The sequence below is a fragment of the Ananas comosus genome, linkage group 5 (genome assembly GCF_001540865.1).
Source record: "Ananas comosus cultivar F153 linkage group 5, ASM154086v1, whole genome shotgun sequence".
Classification (NCBI taxonomy): Eukaryota; Viridiplantae; Streptophyta; class Magnoliopsida; order Poales; family Bromeliaceae; genus Ananas; species Ananas comosus.
In genome coordinates this window covers 13,297,412-13,316,370 of record NC_033625.1, presented here as the reverse complement: position 1 = coordinate 13,316,370, position 18,959 = coordinate 13,297,412, and the positions used below count along the sequence as shown (strand labels likewise).

At 36.5% G+C, this 18,959-nt stretch overlaps 3 protein-coding genes across 6 annotated transcripts; all 3 read right to left on the bottom strand.

Moving 5' to 3' along the window:
- On the bottom strand, positions 417-4,457 carry LOC109710571 (sarcoplasmic reticulum histidine-rich calcium-binding protein). Of its 4 annotated transcripts, none has more exons than XM_020233261.1 (3): positions 4,326-4,457; positions 2,414-2,499; positions 417-1,626 (listed from the first exon to the last, which is right to left on the bottom strand). In XM_020233261.1, the coding sequence occupies exon 3, from the start codon at positions 1,559-1,561 to the stop codon at positions 719-721; it is 843 nt and encodes a 280-aa protein (XP_020088850.1). In that variant the 5' UTR covers positions 1,562-1,626; positions 2,414-2,499; positions 4,326-4,457; the 3' UTR covers positions 417-718. The 4 variants fall into 4 exon arrangements, with proteins under 4 accessions (XP_020088850.1, XP_020088852.1, XP_020088853.1 ...); XM_020233263.1 differs by having other exon boundaries at positions 417-1,592; XM_020233264.1 differs by lacking the exon at positions 4,326-4,457 and adding an exon at positions 4,131-4,309 and having other exon boundaries at positions 417-1,592.
- On the bottom strand, positions 6,643-7,897 carry LOC109709770 (probable ribose-5-phosphate isomerase 2). The gene has a single exon (XM_020232089.1). The coding sequence runs from the start codon at positions 7,765-7,767 to the stop codon at positions 6,907-6,909; it is 861 nt and encodes a 286-aa protein (XP_020087678.1). The 5' UTR covers positions 7,768-7,897; the 3' UTR covers positions 6,643-6,906.
- On the bottom strand, positions 16,276-18,500 carry LOC109710765 (protein PIN-LIKES 2-like). The gene is made up of 2 exons (XM_020233514.1): positions 18,315-18,500; positions 16,276-17,929 (listed from the first exon to the last, which is right to left on the bottom strand). Exon 2 carries the CDS (start codon positions 17,890-17,892, stop codon positions 16,540-16,542), a length of 1,353 nt encoding a protein of 450 aa, XP_020089103.1. The 5' UTR covers positions 17,893-17,929; positions 18,315-18,500; the 3' UTR covers positions 16,276-16,539.

The window sequence follows — 18,959 nt, the reverse complement described above, 5'->3', positions numbered from 1 at the left end:
GCTATAAAACGTTGAATGCATGTTGTTCCGAAACACGACATTGATGAGGTTCAAACCATGACATAAGTGGGGCATAAACTTAAAAAGAACTTTCATACATCTTGGGCCTAGCCGCGTACAAGCTTGGACACTGCACGGCGCATCTGCTAGCGTTGATTTAAGTAGGTTCTTATGCTTCAGAATCCCACAGTAGTTTTCCGCTCAGACAAAAGAAGATTCAAATTGCAGAATCGGGCTATGCTTCAGAATCCCCCAGTAGTTTTCTGTTCAGACAAAAGAAGATTCAAATTGCCGAATCTGCCCGATCATAGGATACTGGAGTCTTAATTTGGCTGACTTCAGGAGTCTTTGGAAATTAGAGGTTTAATCTATCATCTTCCTTAGATTCCACCGCCTCACATCTTCTTGTTTAAGAAGTGAGAAGAGAAGGGAAATATACATGCTTGACTGGAAACAACACAATGCCACCAATACATTTACAGACAATTTTTAGATTCCAAACGCATAAATGTGAAAGACTTCCATGATGCCTACAGATTAGTTATAAAAACAAATTGAAGCAGGAGATCAGCAATCGTATCATACAAACGAGCCGACCACAATTAAGCAGAAAACCTAGTACAAGCAACCATAGCAGTCTGCAAGTCGGAAAGAAATTTTGGCACTTTCAGAACCGAGTTCCTCCAATCCAAAGAAAGGCAGGAATAATCAGACTATCTCAAGCATCTTCTGCGTTTTTCGCTCCATCAGGAGAATGCTTCCCCTCGTTCTCCTCCGACTTCCCGTTGGGTTCCGCCGCAGTTCCGTGATGTTGGTCGTGGTGGTGGTTGTGGCGGTGCCCATGGTGGTGCCGATGACTGCCGTGGCGGTGATACTCATGCTTGTGGTGGGGCTTTCTCGGCTTCCCAGACTCCTCCCCGTCCTCTTCCGATGATTTACCAACAGAGTGGTTCCTCCGCTCGCGCCTGCGATTGTCGTCAGTACCCGAGGTCGAGTCTTCTGCGCTCGAGCTCTGGTGGTGGCGGTGCTTGTGCTTCACCCAGCCCTTCCTCTCTCCGGATTCCGGCCCTGAGTCGTCATCTGACGACAAGTGCCGTCTTTTGTGGTGCCTCGAATGGCTTCTTCGGACAGCTCTCACGTCATCATCTTCGTTGCTAGAGTCTGAATCATCAGAATGGGAATGGCGCCTGTGTTTCCGCTTATGAGAATTCCTCTTCCTATGTCGATCTCCCTCAAAGCCACTATCGTAATCATCGCTGCTGCTCGCATCACTCGAGCTCCTCCGCTTCGATCTATTGTGTTTCCGGTGCTTTTTGTGAGACCGCTTCTTCCTGTGCTTCCGCTCATCGTCGCTGCTATCAGAATCACTATCGTAATCCGAGGCAGAGTCGGCCTTCCTCTTTGTCTTAGAGGCCTTCAGCTTCCTCTCTTTTGCTTCCGCATCAGCTTTTGCCTTGGCTGCAGTTTCGAGCTTCTGTTCCCATTTCAGCGGGGCTTCCTTCTTCTCGAGGATCCGCTTCTTCTTCTCCTCGACCAGCTGCAGGAATCTCCTGCTGTCCATTTGATGGTGCTATAAGATATAGACTCGACACCTGCATAATGGTGAGATGATGCAAAGAAGTGCATCTCACAAATGAGAAAAAACCAATGTTAGCTCTTTGAACACCCCATGCTCTAGAGATGACTCGAGCAGATATAAGTGATTTGGTGTTTGGTATTGCCACGTAAAAGAAAGATTTTGCAAATGCACAAATATTTACCAAGAGAAACAAATGATAACATATAAACAAGTTAAAGCGGAAGGTCGGCAAAATGAAAACGGATATTCCTGCATCCTAGACCCAACAAGTCCAAGGCAAAAATAAAGGGTTTATTAGAATTTACAAAAAGAAATCCATGCGAAATGAATTTTTAGCTTGCAATTGAAAATTGCCAGTAAAATAACGAGCTTGGAACAGTCAAAATCCGAAACAACAAGAATCAGCTGGATTCCAAAAAAAAAGTATAAATTGCCACTTTAGCACATGTATCACTACTATTTCAGAATAAACTTGTAGTTCTCTAATAAAGATTGTTAAGCATTTCATTATCTTAGTCTTTGGGGTAACAAATATTTAAAACTTCTAATCAATTTATTTCCCCATCCAGAGAATGCGCAAGGAAGCAGACTACATGATATATATCTCTACGTATGGGCATCTTGCTTTTCACAGATATTTCAAAACTTCTACTCTTTTTTTTTTTTTAGAATGGACAAAATGTATTACTCCATCAGACTGACTACTGACTAAAACAAGTGCATAAAATTGATGCCTAATCTTAGCAGGCAGAAGATAAGCATATATGAAAATTTCATAAACAAATAAAATATACAACGAGATGCCAAAAGGAAGCATGTGATCAACTTTCTTACCTTATGCAAAAGGCCTTGCACACAAGCCGCACTACACCCTTATAATCAGAAATGGCGGATTTCTGCTTTCCACTGGAAGCAAGAATCTATAAATAGAACCAATATCAAAAGTTAGCTAACAGCCGTTGAAACTTCAAGAAATACTAGAAAGAATAGCAAAACAGACGAGAAATCATAGTCATAAAAAGAGAAAAATCAGAAAATTATACGCGTCAGTTCTACCTTTTCTTTCTGTTAAAGTTAGGTTAAAGTTAGATGTTTCACAGCCAAACAAGTTACAAGAGAAACAAATAGACTATCATGTAAAAAACAACAACATCATGCTATGCCTACTCATCTTTTAGTAGCTAGTTATAATTGTAGACATATCACACTATGCCCACCTGTGTCTGTTAAAATGCACAGTGGGCGGCTCACTCACATTGTAATGACTATATGGTGCCTACGCAATAAGCTGATGCGGTGTACGCTCAAGCACGTATCCGGAAGGGTGGATGCTTGCACCAGTTTTAAAAAACTTGACAGTCGATATTAGAAGAAGCCTTGTTCTTAGACTGATTTGTAAAGTTGCACTATGCAAGTTTTCCTGTCTTCATTGAGAGATATTCTTTCCACCACTGCAGTACTGCACTTGTCCATTTAATACCTCTCCTAGAAGAGATTAGAGGATTTTCAGCAGACTTTAACTGCCCTCCAAAATCCCTTGGAATAAGTGTTAGAACCATGCAAGTTAAACTTAGGAAACAATCTTGGAATTCCCAACTTGCACTCGCATCACCAATCACTTTGCAATTGAAGCACTGAACACTCAAAAAGTGTTTTAACCTTCGATCTAAAATTAATCCTGATGAAATCTGATGCGGGAGACAACTGAGATTTCCACTATACAACAGATACTTCTCTTATACATTTACAATAAAAATCGAAGCTAATTAATGAAAATCGAAGAATTGGTTGACAGGTAAAGCATATAAGGATTTCTCGGCTTTTGATGAACTACTTGTATAATATCTTTCACTCTTTGTGACTTAGAAGAAGCATAAATCAGCAATACTAATTCATAACAGCAGTCTTCCAAACTATGTTAATTATACAACAGAGCTGTGCGTCTACGATGAGATTCAAACTTTATAAATTATTCTAGCCTTTCAACGATATTGGAAACAAATCAGCCAAGAACCGAAGCTTCAAAACTCCAGCCGAAATCAAGAACAAATCAGTGATGCAAACTCTCAGAATTGACTACCGATTGGAGAATCTCCTACTATGTTCCAGTAGACATAGATCTAAATGCAAGTTGAAAGGTCATTTGCAAGTTATCAGTAAATGGAAAGATATCCCACCTTTACAGAACAATCAATATACTAACATATCGATCATAAATTCGCATCACAGAACACAAGAACCGAAAAAAGAACACAATTAGACCACAAAAACAAAAATATATAATCAATTCGTATTTAATGTCATGCAACCAAACAGGCATACAAGAGCAAGCGAGCAACTAAATGTTAACTTAATAATCATCAAAGGATTTAAACAACAAAGTATTGCAAAATGGCGCAAAGATTCAAATGTGGTAATCGCCACAGATAAAATCTCAAAACCAAAGGCAAGGGAGAAACCCTAATTTACATACACAGATCGAATCGAAAACCCTAAACCCTAAACTAAGCTGATAAAACCCTAATCACGCGTCAAATGAGAAGGAAACCACCTCAGATTCCAAGATCTGAAGCGCATCTACCACAACAACACTGAAGTCAGAATCTTTACGATATTATCACCAAAAAGATCCCAAAAACACCGAAAATTTTGGGGAAAAAGAGGGATCTGGAGGCGCCGAAGCATCAATTGCAAGAAAACAAGAGATCGAGGAGGATATTGTTGAATTAAGACCCTAGAAACTCACCGAAGAGGCGAAGAGGGAGGGGGAGACAAAGCAGGCGATGGGTCTCCGAAGAAACTTCGAGAAGGCGATTTAATACTCGAATTGCTTCGACCAAGCTCCTTTCGCTAAAATGCGCCCTCAGGGGGCCGTGTACGTTAGCGGAGCGTTATATACATATAGATAGGCCTCGTGATTCGTGAACGCGTACGCGAGTATGGTGTGGTGTGCGAATCTCATATAATTAGAGTGGACGTGGTCAGAGTGAATCGTAACCGTTGGATTTGGAGGGATGGTAGATCTGAACCGTCCAAATTGAATGCGTGTGTGATCCAACTCGCGATTAAAAAGCGGAACACGCGTTGCCGAGTAAAACTATTCCCTGCAGCCGGTGTATATAAATTTCATACACCGCACTAAAATTGAATGCATCTGCTTACGGAACTTGTTTATTTAATAATATTCAAAAGACTTATATATAAACAATTATTAAATTTTAAAAATTTAATTCTTACAAATCATATTTCTCGAATTATATTTTACTTTTAAATTATAAATGAAAATTTGTTGCTTATTTAAAAAAATAATTACTTTTAAAATTGTTGCTTTATACTAAATGGTTTACTTACTATTTTTCTATTCTTCGTGTTGATTATGTCATTGTATTATGAGTACTAATATTTCTAAAAACTCTAATTGAGATGAGATCATGAGATATATCCAAAGAATAATATAATATTGTGTGCTTGCGTGGCGGAAATAAAAACAGTTTTGTAATTATAAATTTTACGAAGTTATTTATGAAAAAAAAATTATAAGGGGCTAAAATGTGAAAAAAGCCCAAAATAAATTGATTTTACAATATCTTTTGACATAGAAGCTGCATTAGTAAATATATACTGCGGTTATCAGTACGAAGTTTCATTATTCCATCCACATAAATAGAGTTTCAAATTATACTTAGTTAATTCGGATTTGGCAAAAATTTAGTACGGATTTTTAAAATCGTTAAAAATTTCGGCTAAAAAAACGAATTCGGTATTAAATATAAAATAGAAAATATAAAATATAAAATAATTTATATTTAAAAATAAAAATTATAAATTTTTTGTTTATATTTTAAATAATTTAAAAATAATTCGCGAATAATTCAGCTGGCTCAAAAATTCACAAACAATTCTTTTTTTGAGAAAAATTCGTAAACGGATAGTTTAATTCGAATTTTCACTAATTCGTGAATTAACTAACTAAATTTTAAATCATATGTCATAACAGTGATAAACGGAATCGCGAAAAGCATTATTCCATCCATACAAAGTTTCAAATCATACGTCATAAAGGCGATAAACGGAAATGCAAAAAGCATTATTAAAGCAAACATACCTATCAGAAAAGCGATGAAGTTGCACTATCAAGAGTATTACAACAAAGATCCAAAATCCGCGGGCTTATTTTATCAACATCTTAGTTATCACAACCATGAAAACAACAAGGGCAACAAGTACTTAGGGATGCAAACGGGGCGGATCTGGGGGAGGGAGCCCCGCCGCGCCTCCCGCCCCGACTATAAAAAATCCGCCCCGCCTCCCGCCCCGAATCCGTGATGGATTGAAAATAGTTATCCCATAATCCGCCCCGTCTTATAACCCGCCTCCCACCAGCGCCCCGAATCCACCCCGCCAAATAGTATTTGTTTTATAAATTATAATATTGTTAATATTTTATAAATCTAAATCAACAAAATTTTAATATTAATTGATAATATTATCAAGCTATATATAATTAATAATAACAACTATAAAAATCAAAAATATCAATCACAACTCGTAACAAAATTCAAAAATTTTAAATACATACATGTAGAAAAATTTTAAAGGCATACATTCGGGACGGATTCGGAACAGATCATGACGGGGCGAATTCGGGACGGATCAAAAATTTTTCCTGTTTTCTGCCCCGAATTCGTTTATTTCCTCCCTCCCATTCGGAGGGGACCGGGGCGGGAGCTCCACCACCCCGGATCCATTTGCATCCCTAAGTACCAGGCCTACTACTAACAAGTTAACTACACAAATCTAAAGCAAAAATCCTCAACATCATCTTAGAAATTTGCTACAAATACACAAGAAAAGCACAGAGCAGAATCAAAATATTATATGTCAGATATAGGCATCGTGGCGCAATCGACAGTACGAAATCTCAAATCGACTTTTCTACGATTCGCAGTTCACAAACTACATCAAGCAACAAAAATCGCTAAATTTGAGCAAATAGAGAAAAAGTGGAGTACTTGTGTTTATATCTTAACTCAGCTAAATTAGAGCAAGAACAACAATCCACAAAGCAGCACTAATCCATCCTCACACTGAGAAACTATGGATGATCATCGATAATTGGCGGAAAATTCAAGAGCATATTTGATTTCGAATCGCAACTTGAAATTTTGTACCAAACTCACCAAAAAACAAGCAATTCAGCATCTTATAGTAGTAACTCGGTATATTAGATTACGGATCATAATCGGTAAAACAGCAAAAAATGGAAAGATACAACAAAATTCCACTTCACCACTGCGTCGCGAACAAAGCATTTAGTTCCGCATCATCTACTTATTCAACACGACGACACTGCCGTCCTTATTGGCGACGATCACCTCGGTGGCGATGCCGAGGAACATCCCGTGCTCGACGACACCGGTGAGCCTCAAAATGCCGTCGCTGATCGCATTCAAATCGCCGGTGATCCCGTCCTCGAAGTACAAATCGATGATATAGTTAGAATTGTCGGTAAGGAAGGGGGAGCCGTCGGCGGCGGTGCGCAATTTGGCACCGGAGAAATGGGGTTGTTGATTGAGGAGGGTTTTAAGTTGGGTTAGAGTGTAGTTGTGGCAAAAGGGGACGACCTCGACGGGGACGGCGAGGGCGCTGGCGCCGAGGCGGGGGACGAGCTTGGAGTCGTCGACGATGACGACGAAGCGGTCGCTCGCGGCCTCGATCATCTTCTCGCGGAGGAGGGAGCCGCCGCGGCCCTTGACGAGGTTGAGGGAGGGGTCGACCTCGTCGGCGCCGTCGATGGAGAGGTCGACGCGGGGGTGGGAGTCGAGGTCGGAGAGGGGGATCCCCACGGCGGCGGCGTGGGCGGCGGTTTTGAGCGAGGTGGGGATGCCCACCACGTCGCGGAGCGCGCCGCGGCGGAGGAGCTCGCCGAGCCGGTCCAGCGCGTGCGCCGCGGTCGAGCCCGTCCCCAGCCCCACCACCATCCCCGACTCCACCTGCTCCACCGCGCGGTGCGCCGCGATCCGCTTCTGCTCCTCCTGGCTCAGCCCCGTCCCCCGGCCGGCGCCGTCGCCGGCGCCGGCGCCGGCGTCGGGGTGCGGCGGCGACGTGGTGGGGGGCTTCTGGGCGAAGAGGAGGTGGGGGAGGGGGATCGCCGCGTCTAGGGTTTGGGGGCACACGGCGCCGCGCATGGTGAGGAGGTGGGACACGGCGCCGAGATCGGATTTGGACGGGGGGCTTTATGGGGGTCGATTTGCGAATCTTTGGTGGGATCGACCGAAGCCAAAAAGCGGAGGGGGAAACGAAACGGGGACCGCTCCTTTCGCCTTTTGGAGGTATTCTCCGAATCGTCTCCCCAATAAAGTTAGGGTTAGGGTTAGGGTTAGGGTTAGGGTTAGAGCTCCATTGGTTATTGAAATAAATTAGGGTTAGGGTTTGAATTAGAGAATCAGAGGAAGGAGATGAGAGGTGGGAGAGACGAAGAGGGAGAGGGGTCGGGCCCAAATGTATAGGGATTTTGTGAGGTTCGATTGCGTGTTTTTCGTAGAACACGAAACAGGTCTAGTAGCCAATGAGAAACGTCCACGTCAGAGCTCTCTTTCCCCGCGATTTTAGATACGGCCGTGTAGTGGACCCCACACAGTGCGGCCCAATTAGCAACAACGTGTGGTCCCCCATAGCGTCTACGTTGCGGACCATGGTTTTTTTTTATTAGATTTATTTTTTTTCCTGATTTTTTAATTTTAGGATAAGGACCATCCTTTATTAATTAAATTAAAAAATATACAAAAAATTTTTATTGTTTTATTTTTTAAATAGAAATTATTTTATCTAACCAATTTCGATTTGACCAATCTAATATTATTTATTTATAAAAATAAACTCCAAAGTCCAAATGCACCGGCATTAATTTACTTGTTTTAAAAAAATTTAAAATAATAATCTATTTAACGCGTAATTCACGCTGTCGATCTAATATAATATATATAATAATAAAGTATAGTAAAAATAACAATAAGTAACACTAAATAGCCCTCTTAATTTATTTTATTGAGGTTTTATTGAGTTTTAATTATTTATAATAACTAAGTTGCTTTAATAAAAAAAATATTGAATTTATTAAATTTATTTGCACTTTTATTAAATTTAATAATTCTATTTTAATATATTTTCTTAAATTTTAGATTTTGTATATTAAAGTGTTACATATGTGATAGATATTTGAGCATTAGAGACATCGAATGTATGGACAGAATCTTCATGGAAAGGAATATAATCCACGTTGAGTGGACTTGAAAGGATTATTATTTTATAAGGTAAAAAACGTGTGCCAAAGAAAAAAGAAAAAAAAAAAAGCGAGAAACTTTCAAACTATGTGTTTCTTAAATATTATTTTAACTAATTTTATTTTCGTTTCACTATAAAAATATGCGATTAAAATTACAAAATAATCTTTTTTAATATTATAGAATAATACAATAAAATAAGATAATGACTTATAATCTGTATTTTATTGTTCTATAATTTTGAAAAAAAATTTATTTTGCTATTCTGTTTAGTGATTGATCTGTAGAAGGGTTGTATTTTAATTATTATCACGAAATTAATTACAACACTGTTGAATCACTTTTATATTAGCGATATATTAATATTTAATCAACTAAATTAGGCTGCAGAACTAGATGGCCACTGATAAAAAAAATTCACTAAAAAAATTATAATAAATTTAAATTTGAGAAATAAATTATTAGGCACCGTATAATTTGAATACTGCATTTATAATTTTTCTTTTTTAAAATTAGATTATGGGAAAAAAATTGTAAAAAAAGGATTAAATGCATACAGATTTCTGCAAATATAGTGAATCACAAATATATCCCTATAAAGTTCAAACTTCATTTATTGTCCTTACAAAAGTTCTAATATTTTCAAGTATATCCCTTCGATTTGTTATTGTTAGAGAACTATTTATATTTTAATAGCAAATAAGTAAAGTTGTCCAAAATATCTGATTTACCATAACCGATCCGGACCCTATCCAGACCCGAACCAGACCTGATAAAAAATGGACACTACACAAGTAAAAAAAATTATCCATTAAAGTTTCGGGTATGGGTCCGGATATGTTATATCCATATCCGATTTGGACCCGATCCCGAATCCAACTTTTAAATAGCTAGGGTCCGGAATAGTTTTCAAATCCAACTTTTAAATTTACTATATTTGTAGAAACATATATGCAATTAATCTTTACAAAAAAAAAAAAAAAAAAAAAAAAAAAAAAAAAAAAAGCTAAACAGGAGAGTGGCGAATTTAGGCGTGCCCTTTCTCGCATAAAACAATTTGATGCGGACGCTCGGACAAAAAGAAAGTCCGGGTTGGAGGCGCGCGAGGTGGGCACGGGTGACGAACGAGCGGAGAAGGCGTGAAACGCGTGGCCAAGTCTCCGCATATTTCCAATTCCAAATTAATAAGGAAAACTTTCAAATACCACCCTAAACTTTCTTAATTTCTCAATTCCATGTTCTATAGCTTAAAATGTTTCATTTTCCTATCTGTAATTTTATTATTCTCTTTTTGTTATCCACTATACTATTTTTTTTCATTAAATCAGTGACAAAGATAAAACTAAAGGTACTAAAATGAATATTCGATAAACTATAGGTGGGATATCTGACTTTTTTTTGTATATTATTTAACAAAAAGTTAATAGAAAGGGTGACGAAAAGAAAAAAATAAAATCACAGGATACTAAATTAATACATTTTAAATCATAAGGTACTAAATAAAGTGAGAAAGTACGAAACTATATGGTGGTATTTAAAATTTACTCAATTAATAAATAGGTAAAAAACATTAGAGCTGACCTAAATTTCTTCTATTATTTTAAAATAATTATCTCACTTTTAAAAAGTTTTAAGGGAGAATTACAGTTTTCGTCCCCAAACTTAAATTTGTTGTAATTTTTAGATTGAACATAATGAATTGTTGCAATTAAGTTGTACAGTCCAATTTAGTCCGCTAAATGTTAATAAATTATTGATGTAGAAATGATATACAAATATTGTGATTGATGATGTGATAATAATTAAAATTGTATATCATTTCTACATCAACAATTTGTCGATATTTAACTAACTAAATTGAGTTCTGAAACTTGATTGTAATAATTCAGAAAGTTTGAATTAGAAATTATACTAAATTAAAGTTTGAGAACCAAAATATCATGCTTCTCATAGTTTGAGGACCAAAAGTTTAATTTTCTTAAGAGATAATTACCTAATGTATACACCCCAAAAATTCTGAAATTTTTTATACCTTTTTTTTTGTTTTAAATATAACCATCGTATATTTCTGCATTATTTAAAAATAATAATTTCACTATAGTACCAGCTAAATCATCACGGATTAAACCCGAATTAAATTTCTACAACAGTCAAAAAAAAAAAAATTCTTTCGCCCTAACTTAAAGGCAAATTAAAAATATGATGATGGTAGAAGAATATACTTGAGAGCATGAAATAATAACAGTTATTCCAAATTATTAGTAATGAAATAATAACAGTTATTCCAAATAATTTACTAATAGAATATAAGTATAAAAATATATTTAAAAAAAAATTGAAATGTTGAAATTTTAAATATGATAAATACTATTTAGGAAAAACTTCAAATACCACTCATGTGGTTCACACTTTCTCACTTTAGTATCATGTGGTTTAAACTATATCAATTTAGTGTCCTGTGATTTTATTTTTACCCTTTTGTTATCGATTCTATTAATTTTTTTCGTTAAATCAGTGATAAAGTTAAAACTAAAGGATACTAAAGTGAATATTTGATAAATCCAGATAGGATATCTAAAGTTTTTGTATATTATTTAACGAAATGTTAACAAAAATCTGACGAAGAAATATAAATGAAACTACAGGATACTAACATAATATACTTTAAATTATAAAGTACTAAAATAAGAAAGTGCGAAACTATAGGATGGTATTTTAAGTTTATCCTATTATTTATATACCTAGATAAGTGTAGCAACAACATTAATAACTCTTTGTCATATATTATTGGATAGGACAAAGCGCATGTTTTCACGCCGTGTGAGATATTTATTATCATTTATACAAAAAGAATAAGATAAGGTTTTCTTTTTTGACCAAAAAGTGAGCACTTCCACCCGACGCGGTCCATATTCAAAGAAGGCGTGCTACAGTGGAAACCTTATATATCACACAAACTTTTTCAAAAGAAAATTTAAAGAAAGATATTAAGCGGAGAAAAAGACCAATTTGCATACAAAAAAAAAATTTATCGATTTTGCAATTTTATAAAAATAGAATATTTTTTAGATGTATATAAATTATAGGAATAATTTCATAGATGCCCTTCTAGAAACTATTAATTTCACCAATACCCTTCTAAAATTGATAATATCACAAATACCCTCCAATATGTTTAAAATTATCATAAATACCCCTCATTAGTTAAAATCCGTTAAATCCCATCTGAAAAGGAGTTAAATTTTCAAAATACCATTTTTACCCTTTATTTCTTATTAATAGTAGAAATACTAATAGGTATTTCAAGATATTTTTTGTAAATCTAAATTTGAGTATTTAATATATACATATTAAATTAAATTATTAATATATATTAATTATTAAAAAATATATAAAAATTATATTTTATATATAGTATGTTTTTATCTGATTTTGTTTTTGTTTTTAGTTTTGGATTTCGGTTCAGGTTCAGTAGTAATAGTAATTTTGAAATAAATTATAGATTTTATTTTTTTTCCTATTTAAGCAAAAGTAAATCACATAACTATATGCGAGCATTGTTCCGTCGATTGAAACAAAAAGAGAGTTTTGTTCAAAAGCTAAAATATATTATATTTTAGTTTTTTAATGCGTTTAATGCAGATAAAATTATCAAGAATATTTTGATTAAAAAAAATTTTAAGCTTTCAAGATTAAAGAAAGATCGGATAATTCCTTAACATTATTTTCATTTAAATTTTTATATATAATTATTTATTTGATAAAATATAAATAGAGCCACTAGATTTGGTAAAATTATCAAAAAAACTAAAAACTTCTCATTTTTTCATACACTGAAATTAGTTAATTTTTTAAAAAACTAAAAGCTAATGGGATATCAACTAAAAAAATGAAAGTTGAGAGAGCTATTTGAAAATGGCATATAGTTGAGGGGGTCTCCATACATTTTAACTTAAGAAAAACTTGAGGGTAAATAAGTCATTTTAAAATTTAACCTATCTTTAAACATTTAATATCTATGGTAAAGCTAACATAACTAATAGTAGGGGTATTGATGATAATTTTTTGTGTTTATAAGGGTATGGGTGATATTTTAAATTTTATAGGGGCATCTATGATATTTTAGACTTTGGGAGGGGTATCCATGAAATTGCCCCTAAATTATAAATTGAATTCTTAGCAAACTAATCAAAATATTTTTATTTTTCTTTCTGGCTCTCTTCCCTCTTCATCTCTATCGTTCTCGCCAGTGGTGACAATTCAGCTCGCTGTTTGTGAGCCAGTTCGTATTCCACTCAAAATGAGTTCGAAGTCGAATCACTCGTTTAGTAAACGAGCCGAACACGAGCTGAGATCAATTCACTCGTATTCTGCTCGATAACAGCTCGAATACATATATTTTATATTTATATAATTTATTTATTTTTATACTTATAATAAAAATAAATAATTATCTATAATATATATTTTATTATTTAATTTTTAGTCAATCTAAATATAAAGTTCAACTCAATTATAAAAAAACTCATTTATATATAAAATTTCAACCATTAAATTAATGTTTAATGGATAAGATAATATAAATTTATTTTCTATATATATCCAATTTAATTCTTTTAACTTGTTATTTATGAACTAGCTCGTGAGCCGGCTCGTATTCGGCCCATTAATAAAGGAGCCAAACGCGAGGTGAATTTTCCAGCTCGATACTTTAACAAGTCAGATCATGTTTGACTCGTTTTAACGAGCCAAAGACGAGCTAACCCCAACTCGCTCATATTCGGTTCGTTGAAATTCCTAGTTCTTGCTGTCCCTTCCTCTTTTTCTCCTCTACTGCTCTCGTGTCGATCGCGGTCCTCTCTCCTACCTCGCCCAAACCTCCGCTGACGCTAGCGACGATAATGGAGGATGCGCTTCCTCTCTCTCTCCTTCTTCTTCTTTTCGTCCTTGCGTCAACGCCGCGCTCCTCTCTTCTGTCTAGGAATATATTCCCTTCCCATAAACTTTGAATTCATGCATGTATATATTTAATGAAGCACTTTATTATATAATAATATATAATATATATAGAGGGAGAAATTTTGTGTGGCCAAAAAAAATTGGAATGAAACAACTTTTCCTCTCGCTACTTAGTAAAGGACCCCACAATATTTGGTTCCCTCCATTATCAGTGTCACATTCGTTGTATATGAACAAAAAATGATCAATGCATCTCCATATAAAAAAATTTGGGTTAATTGCAGTAGTATCCTTACAATGGATAAAGTTATATATTTTTTTCTGTGGGTAAATTATACTTCTGGTTCTCAAATATGGAACGTGTGACACTTTTGTCGCCGAAATTTTAATTTATTATGTATTTTTATTCGAATTTTTTGAATTATTGTGATAAAATTTTGTAATTTAATTTAGTTAGCTAAATATTGATAAATTATTTAAGAGTAAATTATACTATTTAAGACTATCTCAAACTAAGTTATGCGTGCATAAACCTCTTAACTTTTGACGGCATATAAAGTTTATAACAAAATTGTTCTTAATATCAACGAGAAGAAGAACAAAAATGAAGAGCACTGTATTGAATGAAAGCAAAAAAGAAGGCAATAAAAACTACAATAATGCACTTTTCGAAGGTCGTCAATTCTAGAACTATTCTATTCCTCACACGCTTAACTTTCTTAATCTTTCGGACCTAATCAACACCCAAAATGGTAGGACGTCTAGACTCAGACTCATAAGTACTAGACGATATGAGACTCGTCGCGCTAGTCTTAACCGACCTTGTATGGGAGCCGCGCTCTGCTTACAACAGTCATCAGTATCAGAATCTCGCTTTTTGCGTTGCATAATTTGGCTCAGTCGAGATTTATCTTACACTTCTGATTGGTAATTGGCTCTGATACCAAATTATGATGCCCCAACTTCCCAGAGTGTCACTCATCTTAAAACTACTCTAACCCTAGCAAGCTTAACTCTCTTAATCTTTTGAGCTTATTCACCACCCAAAATACTATAGTCGGGTTAAGAGTTTTAGTCCTATTATATCTTATATATAGGACTACATAGGATCTCACAGATAATAAAAGGCACAAACTGTTCAAAAGAGCCATTGAAAATATAACAAACAAAACAGAATGAGGAAACAGTTGCAGGGAAGCAGCATACAAAAGCACACTAACTTGAACATCTATTTATTGCTAAATGTGTTAGAGCATCATTACCTGTAGACCTAAATTGAACTTGATAATATCCCCTGATTAGAAAGAATCCCCTTACCAAGATCAACTCGAACAATTGTTTTCCTCAATCTAATGATCAGCATTGACAACACAAAATAGGCATCGATGTGTATTGCGCAATGCAGGCATGGCGTGCACTTCGTATCGCATCCTGATACCCTGTTAAAGAATAACTTCGTCGGCGGAAGAACCAAAAAGAGACCTTGTTACAGAGTAATATCTTTCGAGCTAACACTAAATTTGCTCTTACAGGAAACAAAGAGAGCAGTTGCAGAGAAAGCAGATAAAAGAGCGAGTATGCATCGTTGACTCGTATAATTGAAAAACACAATTCCCGTTTTGTTTCGACTTCGTTTTTGTAATGTTAGCATCTGATTATATCACTATCAGTTGTTAGTACTAGACAAAGTTTAAAGTTGGCGAAAGACCACTTAATTTATGGATAAATTGCACGTTTGGTCCTCAAACTGTGTGAGGCAGGTGACACTTTGGTCCTCAAACTTTAATCTGTTGCAAGTTCTGGCTCGAAATTTCAGAATTATTGCAATCAAATCTCACAACACAATTTAGCTAACTAAATATTGACGCATCGCTGATGGTAAAATAATGTAACATCTTAATTATTAGTGGATCATCAATCAGAACGCTACTACATTACTTCTATATTAGCGATATATCAATATTTAGTGAACTAAATTAGGCTAAAGGACTTTATGGCAACAATCCTAAAAGTCCGAGCCAAAATTACAACAAATTAAAGTTTGAGGACCAAAATGTCACCCACCTCATAATTTGAGGACCAAATGTGCAATTTATCCTTAATTTATCTTAATAGAACCATAGTTGGGCACGATTTGTTTTCTATGCTTCTTTTAGTAGTTGTTACAATATGAGAAGTATCTCAAACATAAAAGAAGACCAACTTAAGACCGTCGATAACCGATGAATCTCAGGAAAAAAATTAAGAGATCACTAAATACTAAGCATGCAAATGTTTGCTGATATTGAACAATTATCAAACAGACTAAATGGTGACTAATGGTTTCCACAATTTTCCCAGTGATCGAACGTAAGCAACCTCATGGATACAATTATTTTTAAGTAATCAAACACCAACATTCATATGAAATTAAACAGTACGCACAATAAATTATTCAAAGATGAAATTCAAGCATAAGACTAAAGGCGAAATGCTAATTTCACAAAATCACTTTACAAACCAAAAAATAGGCAGTAGACCTTGATTACTTAAGTAGCTTAAGTTCCCCTAATAAATACAAAACAACGACTTAGGGCCATTCTTGCAAATTTAACAGACATGCAAGCAGTTTATTTTCACATGAACTCCAATAATAACACAAAACAACACTTATTCATCGACTAGCCAAGATAAACAATAACTAACAAAAATATATTCAACTCACGATACCATACCGCCTTAGATGTTGGAAAGCAAATTGAAGTAGACGACGATATAAACAGAGAGCGACACTACTGCACACACATGCTGCCAGAACAAGAGCGCCGAAGCTTCCTTCACTGCATATCCCCTCAAGCTGGCAATAGCTCCCAATAGAATGGCGCTCGGAGTTGTATATTGCAGTAGAAGCACAAAACGATACATTTGATCTCCTATAATCAAGAGATTCAATTTATCGGCCAAAGCTATTACCCCAATTCCAATACAGGGAAGAATTAATAGCCTTGCGACGGTGATTCCAACAGTCGTCCTTAGCCCGAGAGATGAATCGTTAGGGCCTTCCGCAAGCATTCCTCCCAATATAAGCATCACCGACGGAACGACAGCTCCTGCCAATATCTCCAAACTATCTGTGAAGAACGAGAGCGGGGCATCGCTACCAAATACGAAATCCCTAAATATAGGCACCATCCCGACGATAAGGGCTAACAAAGAAGCAATCGTGGGTGGTTGAAGAATGTGTTGAATCGGCGTCTTTTCGGCGACGATTCTCATCCGTCTTACAACCTTCGGCTCGGCCAAACACCTAAGAGACTTGGGACTACTGGGCCCGGCACCTCCAGTGATCCCCTCCTCGCTCAAGTCAAAATCGGGGAACGCGTTTAGAGAAGATCCCGAGATGCTCATGAAGACTCTGGCGATAAAGGGTGTCTTTGAGTGCTCGGTCTCTTTATCGATCATTCCCGGCCACTCAGCTTCCTGAAGAAGAGGCCGACTCATATCGCCGATAGGCTCCTGTGCTGCTTGTATCTCATTTTCATCCGCGATTATCTCGTAATACTCCATGGGCGGCTCCATCATGTGGTAGACCAAGGTATAGACAAGGATCACGGCGACCCACTGAGCGAAGGAGACGTAAGCGACGCCCGTTCTCTGGCAGTTGGGACCGAACGGCTGGTCCGCGCTGTGGCAGACCGAGCCAATTATGGCGATGGGGAGATTACCCGTGTTTCCAAATCCGGTCATGATCACGGTGAGCCGATAGAACTGCGGCGGAGGGCGGCATACGACGGCCACAACATACCCAAGAGCGCACCCGATCACCGTGCTGATGAGCACATTGACGGGGACGAACCACCACAAAAGGACTTCTTTCAAAGTGACGGACTCGCCCAAGTGGACGAAGATGAGGCACGGCAGGAAAAGCGCGAAGACGAGCTTGCTCAAGAGCTTAAAAGTGGCTCTCGGAACAATCTGGGTTTTCGGGTGGCCCAGTATGAGGCCGATCACCGTGAGGCTCAAGAGTTTCATCAACGGCACAACCGCCGATACCCAATTGCTGTTCCGGTTGGCCACCGCTAGTTGATCCATTTTCTTCTCGCAAATTCTAGAGATGGGTCTTCAAGATCTAGCAAACAAAAGCAACTTATATATCGGCTAAATCTCTAGATACAACATTGACACATATTATCAAACACCAGGTAGGTTATAGCAGATCTTACAAAAACAACACAAACCATCCAAAGAAGAGCAAGATCCACGAATAGGTATTCAACAAATCAACACAATAATCACTAAAACATCTCTTATTGCAAATTCGGGTTTCATCAAATCTCAAAATAAGCTAATTTACACCATTGCCGCACAGTATCAAACACATGGTGGGTTATCAACAAAACTAAAGAAAGATCTACAAATGGGTACTTAAAAAATCACACAATATTCAACAAAACAACAAGAAATCACCAAAAAAATAAATCGAAAAAAAGAGATTTTTTCGACATGGTGGGTACCTCGTGAAACGTAGAAAGAAGAAGAAGCTGCTGCTGCTGCAGCACGAGAAAGCAGGGGGAGAGATGGGGATTGGATTCACGGAAACTGCGTTGGAGATTTTTGCTTTTTTCTTTTTTTCTTTTTTTTTTTTTTTTTTTGGCTTCGAGAGGAATCGATGAGGAGAGAGGAGAAGCGGGGCCGAGAGATCCCCACGAGCTTGTCCATTTGATATAAAAAAAAGGTAAAAATGTCAGGAGACCCCTCACCTATTGTAGGCTTTTTAATAGATCTCTAAACTCTTTTTTTTTTTTAATTGAGATCTAATTATTTGGAATTAAGCAACTTTAGTTTTTCTCAAATTTATCAAATTTTATAACATTATTGGAGCAACATGCATGAAAACGCAAATAAAAGAAGTTTGATAATAAAGGGTGAGGGAACCATTTCAAAATAGCCTATAGTCGAGGGGTATCCATGCATGTTTACCTTAAAAAATTTGAAGCGTATCCGAGATTCAACAGAAGAGAGAGAAAAAAAGGAACTTCGTCACTACCGTCCGTACGAGATCGGGCGGCTACACGAGATTTAAAGAGGATATTTTCCTCACATGATGATATAGTATCCGGTCCCGCAAAAATGTACAAAACCCCTCAACGATAGGATAT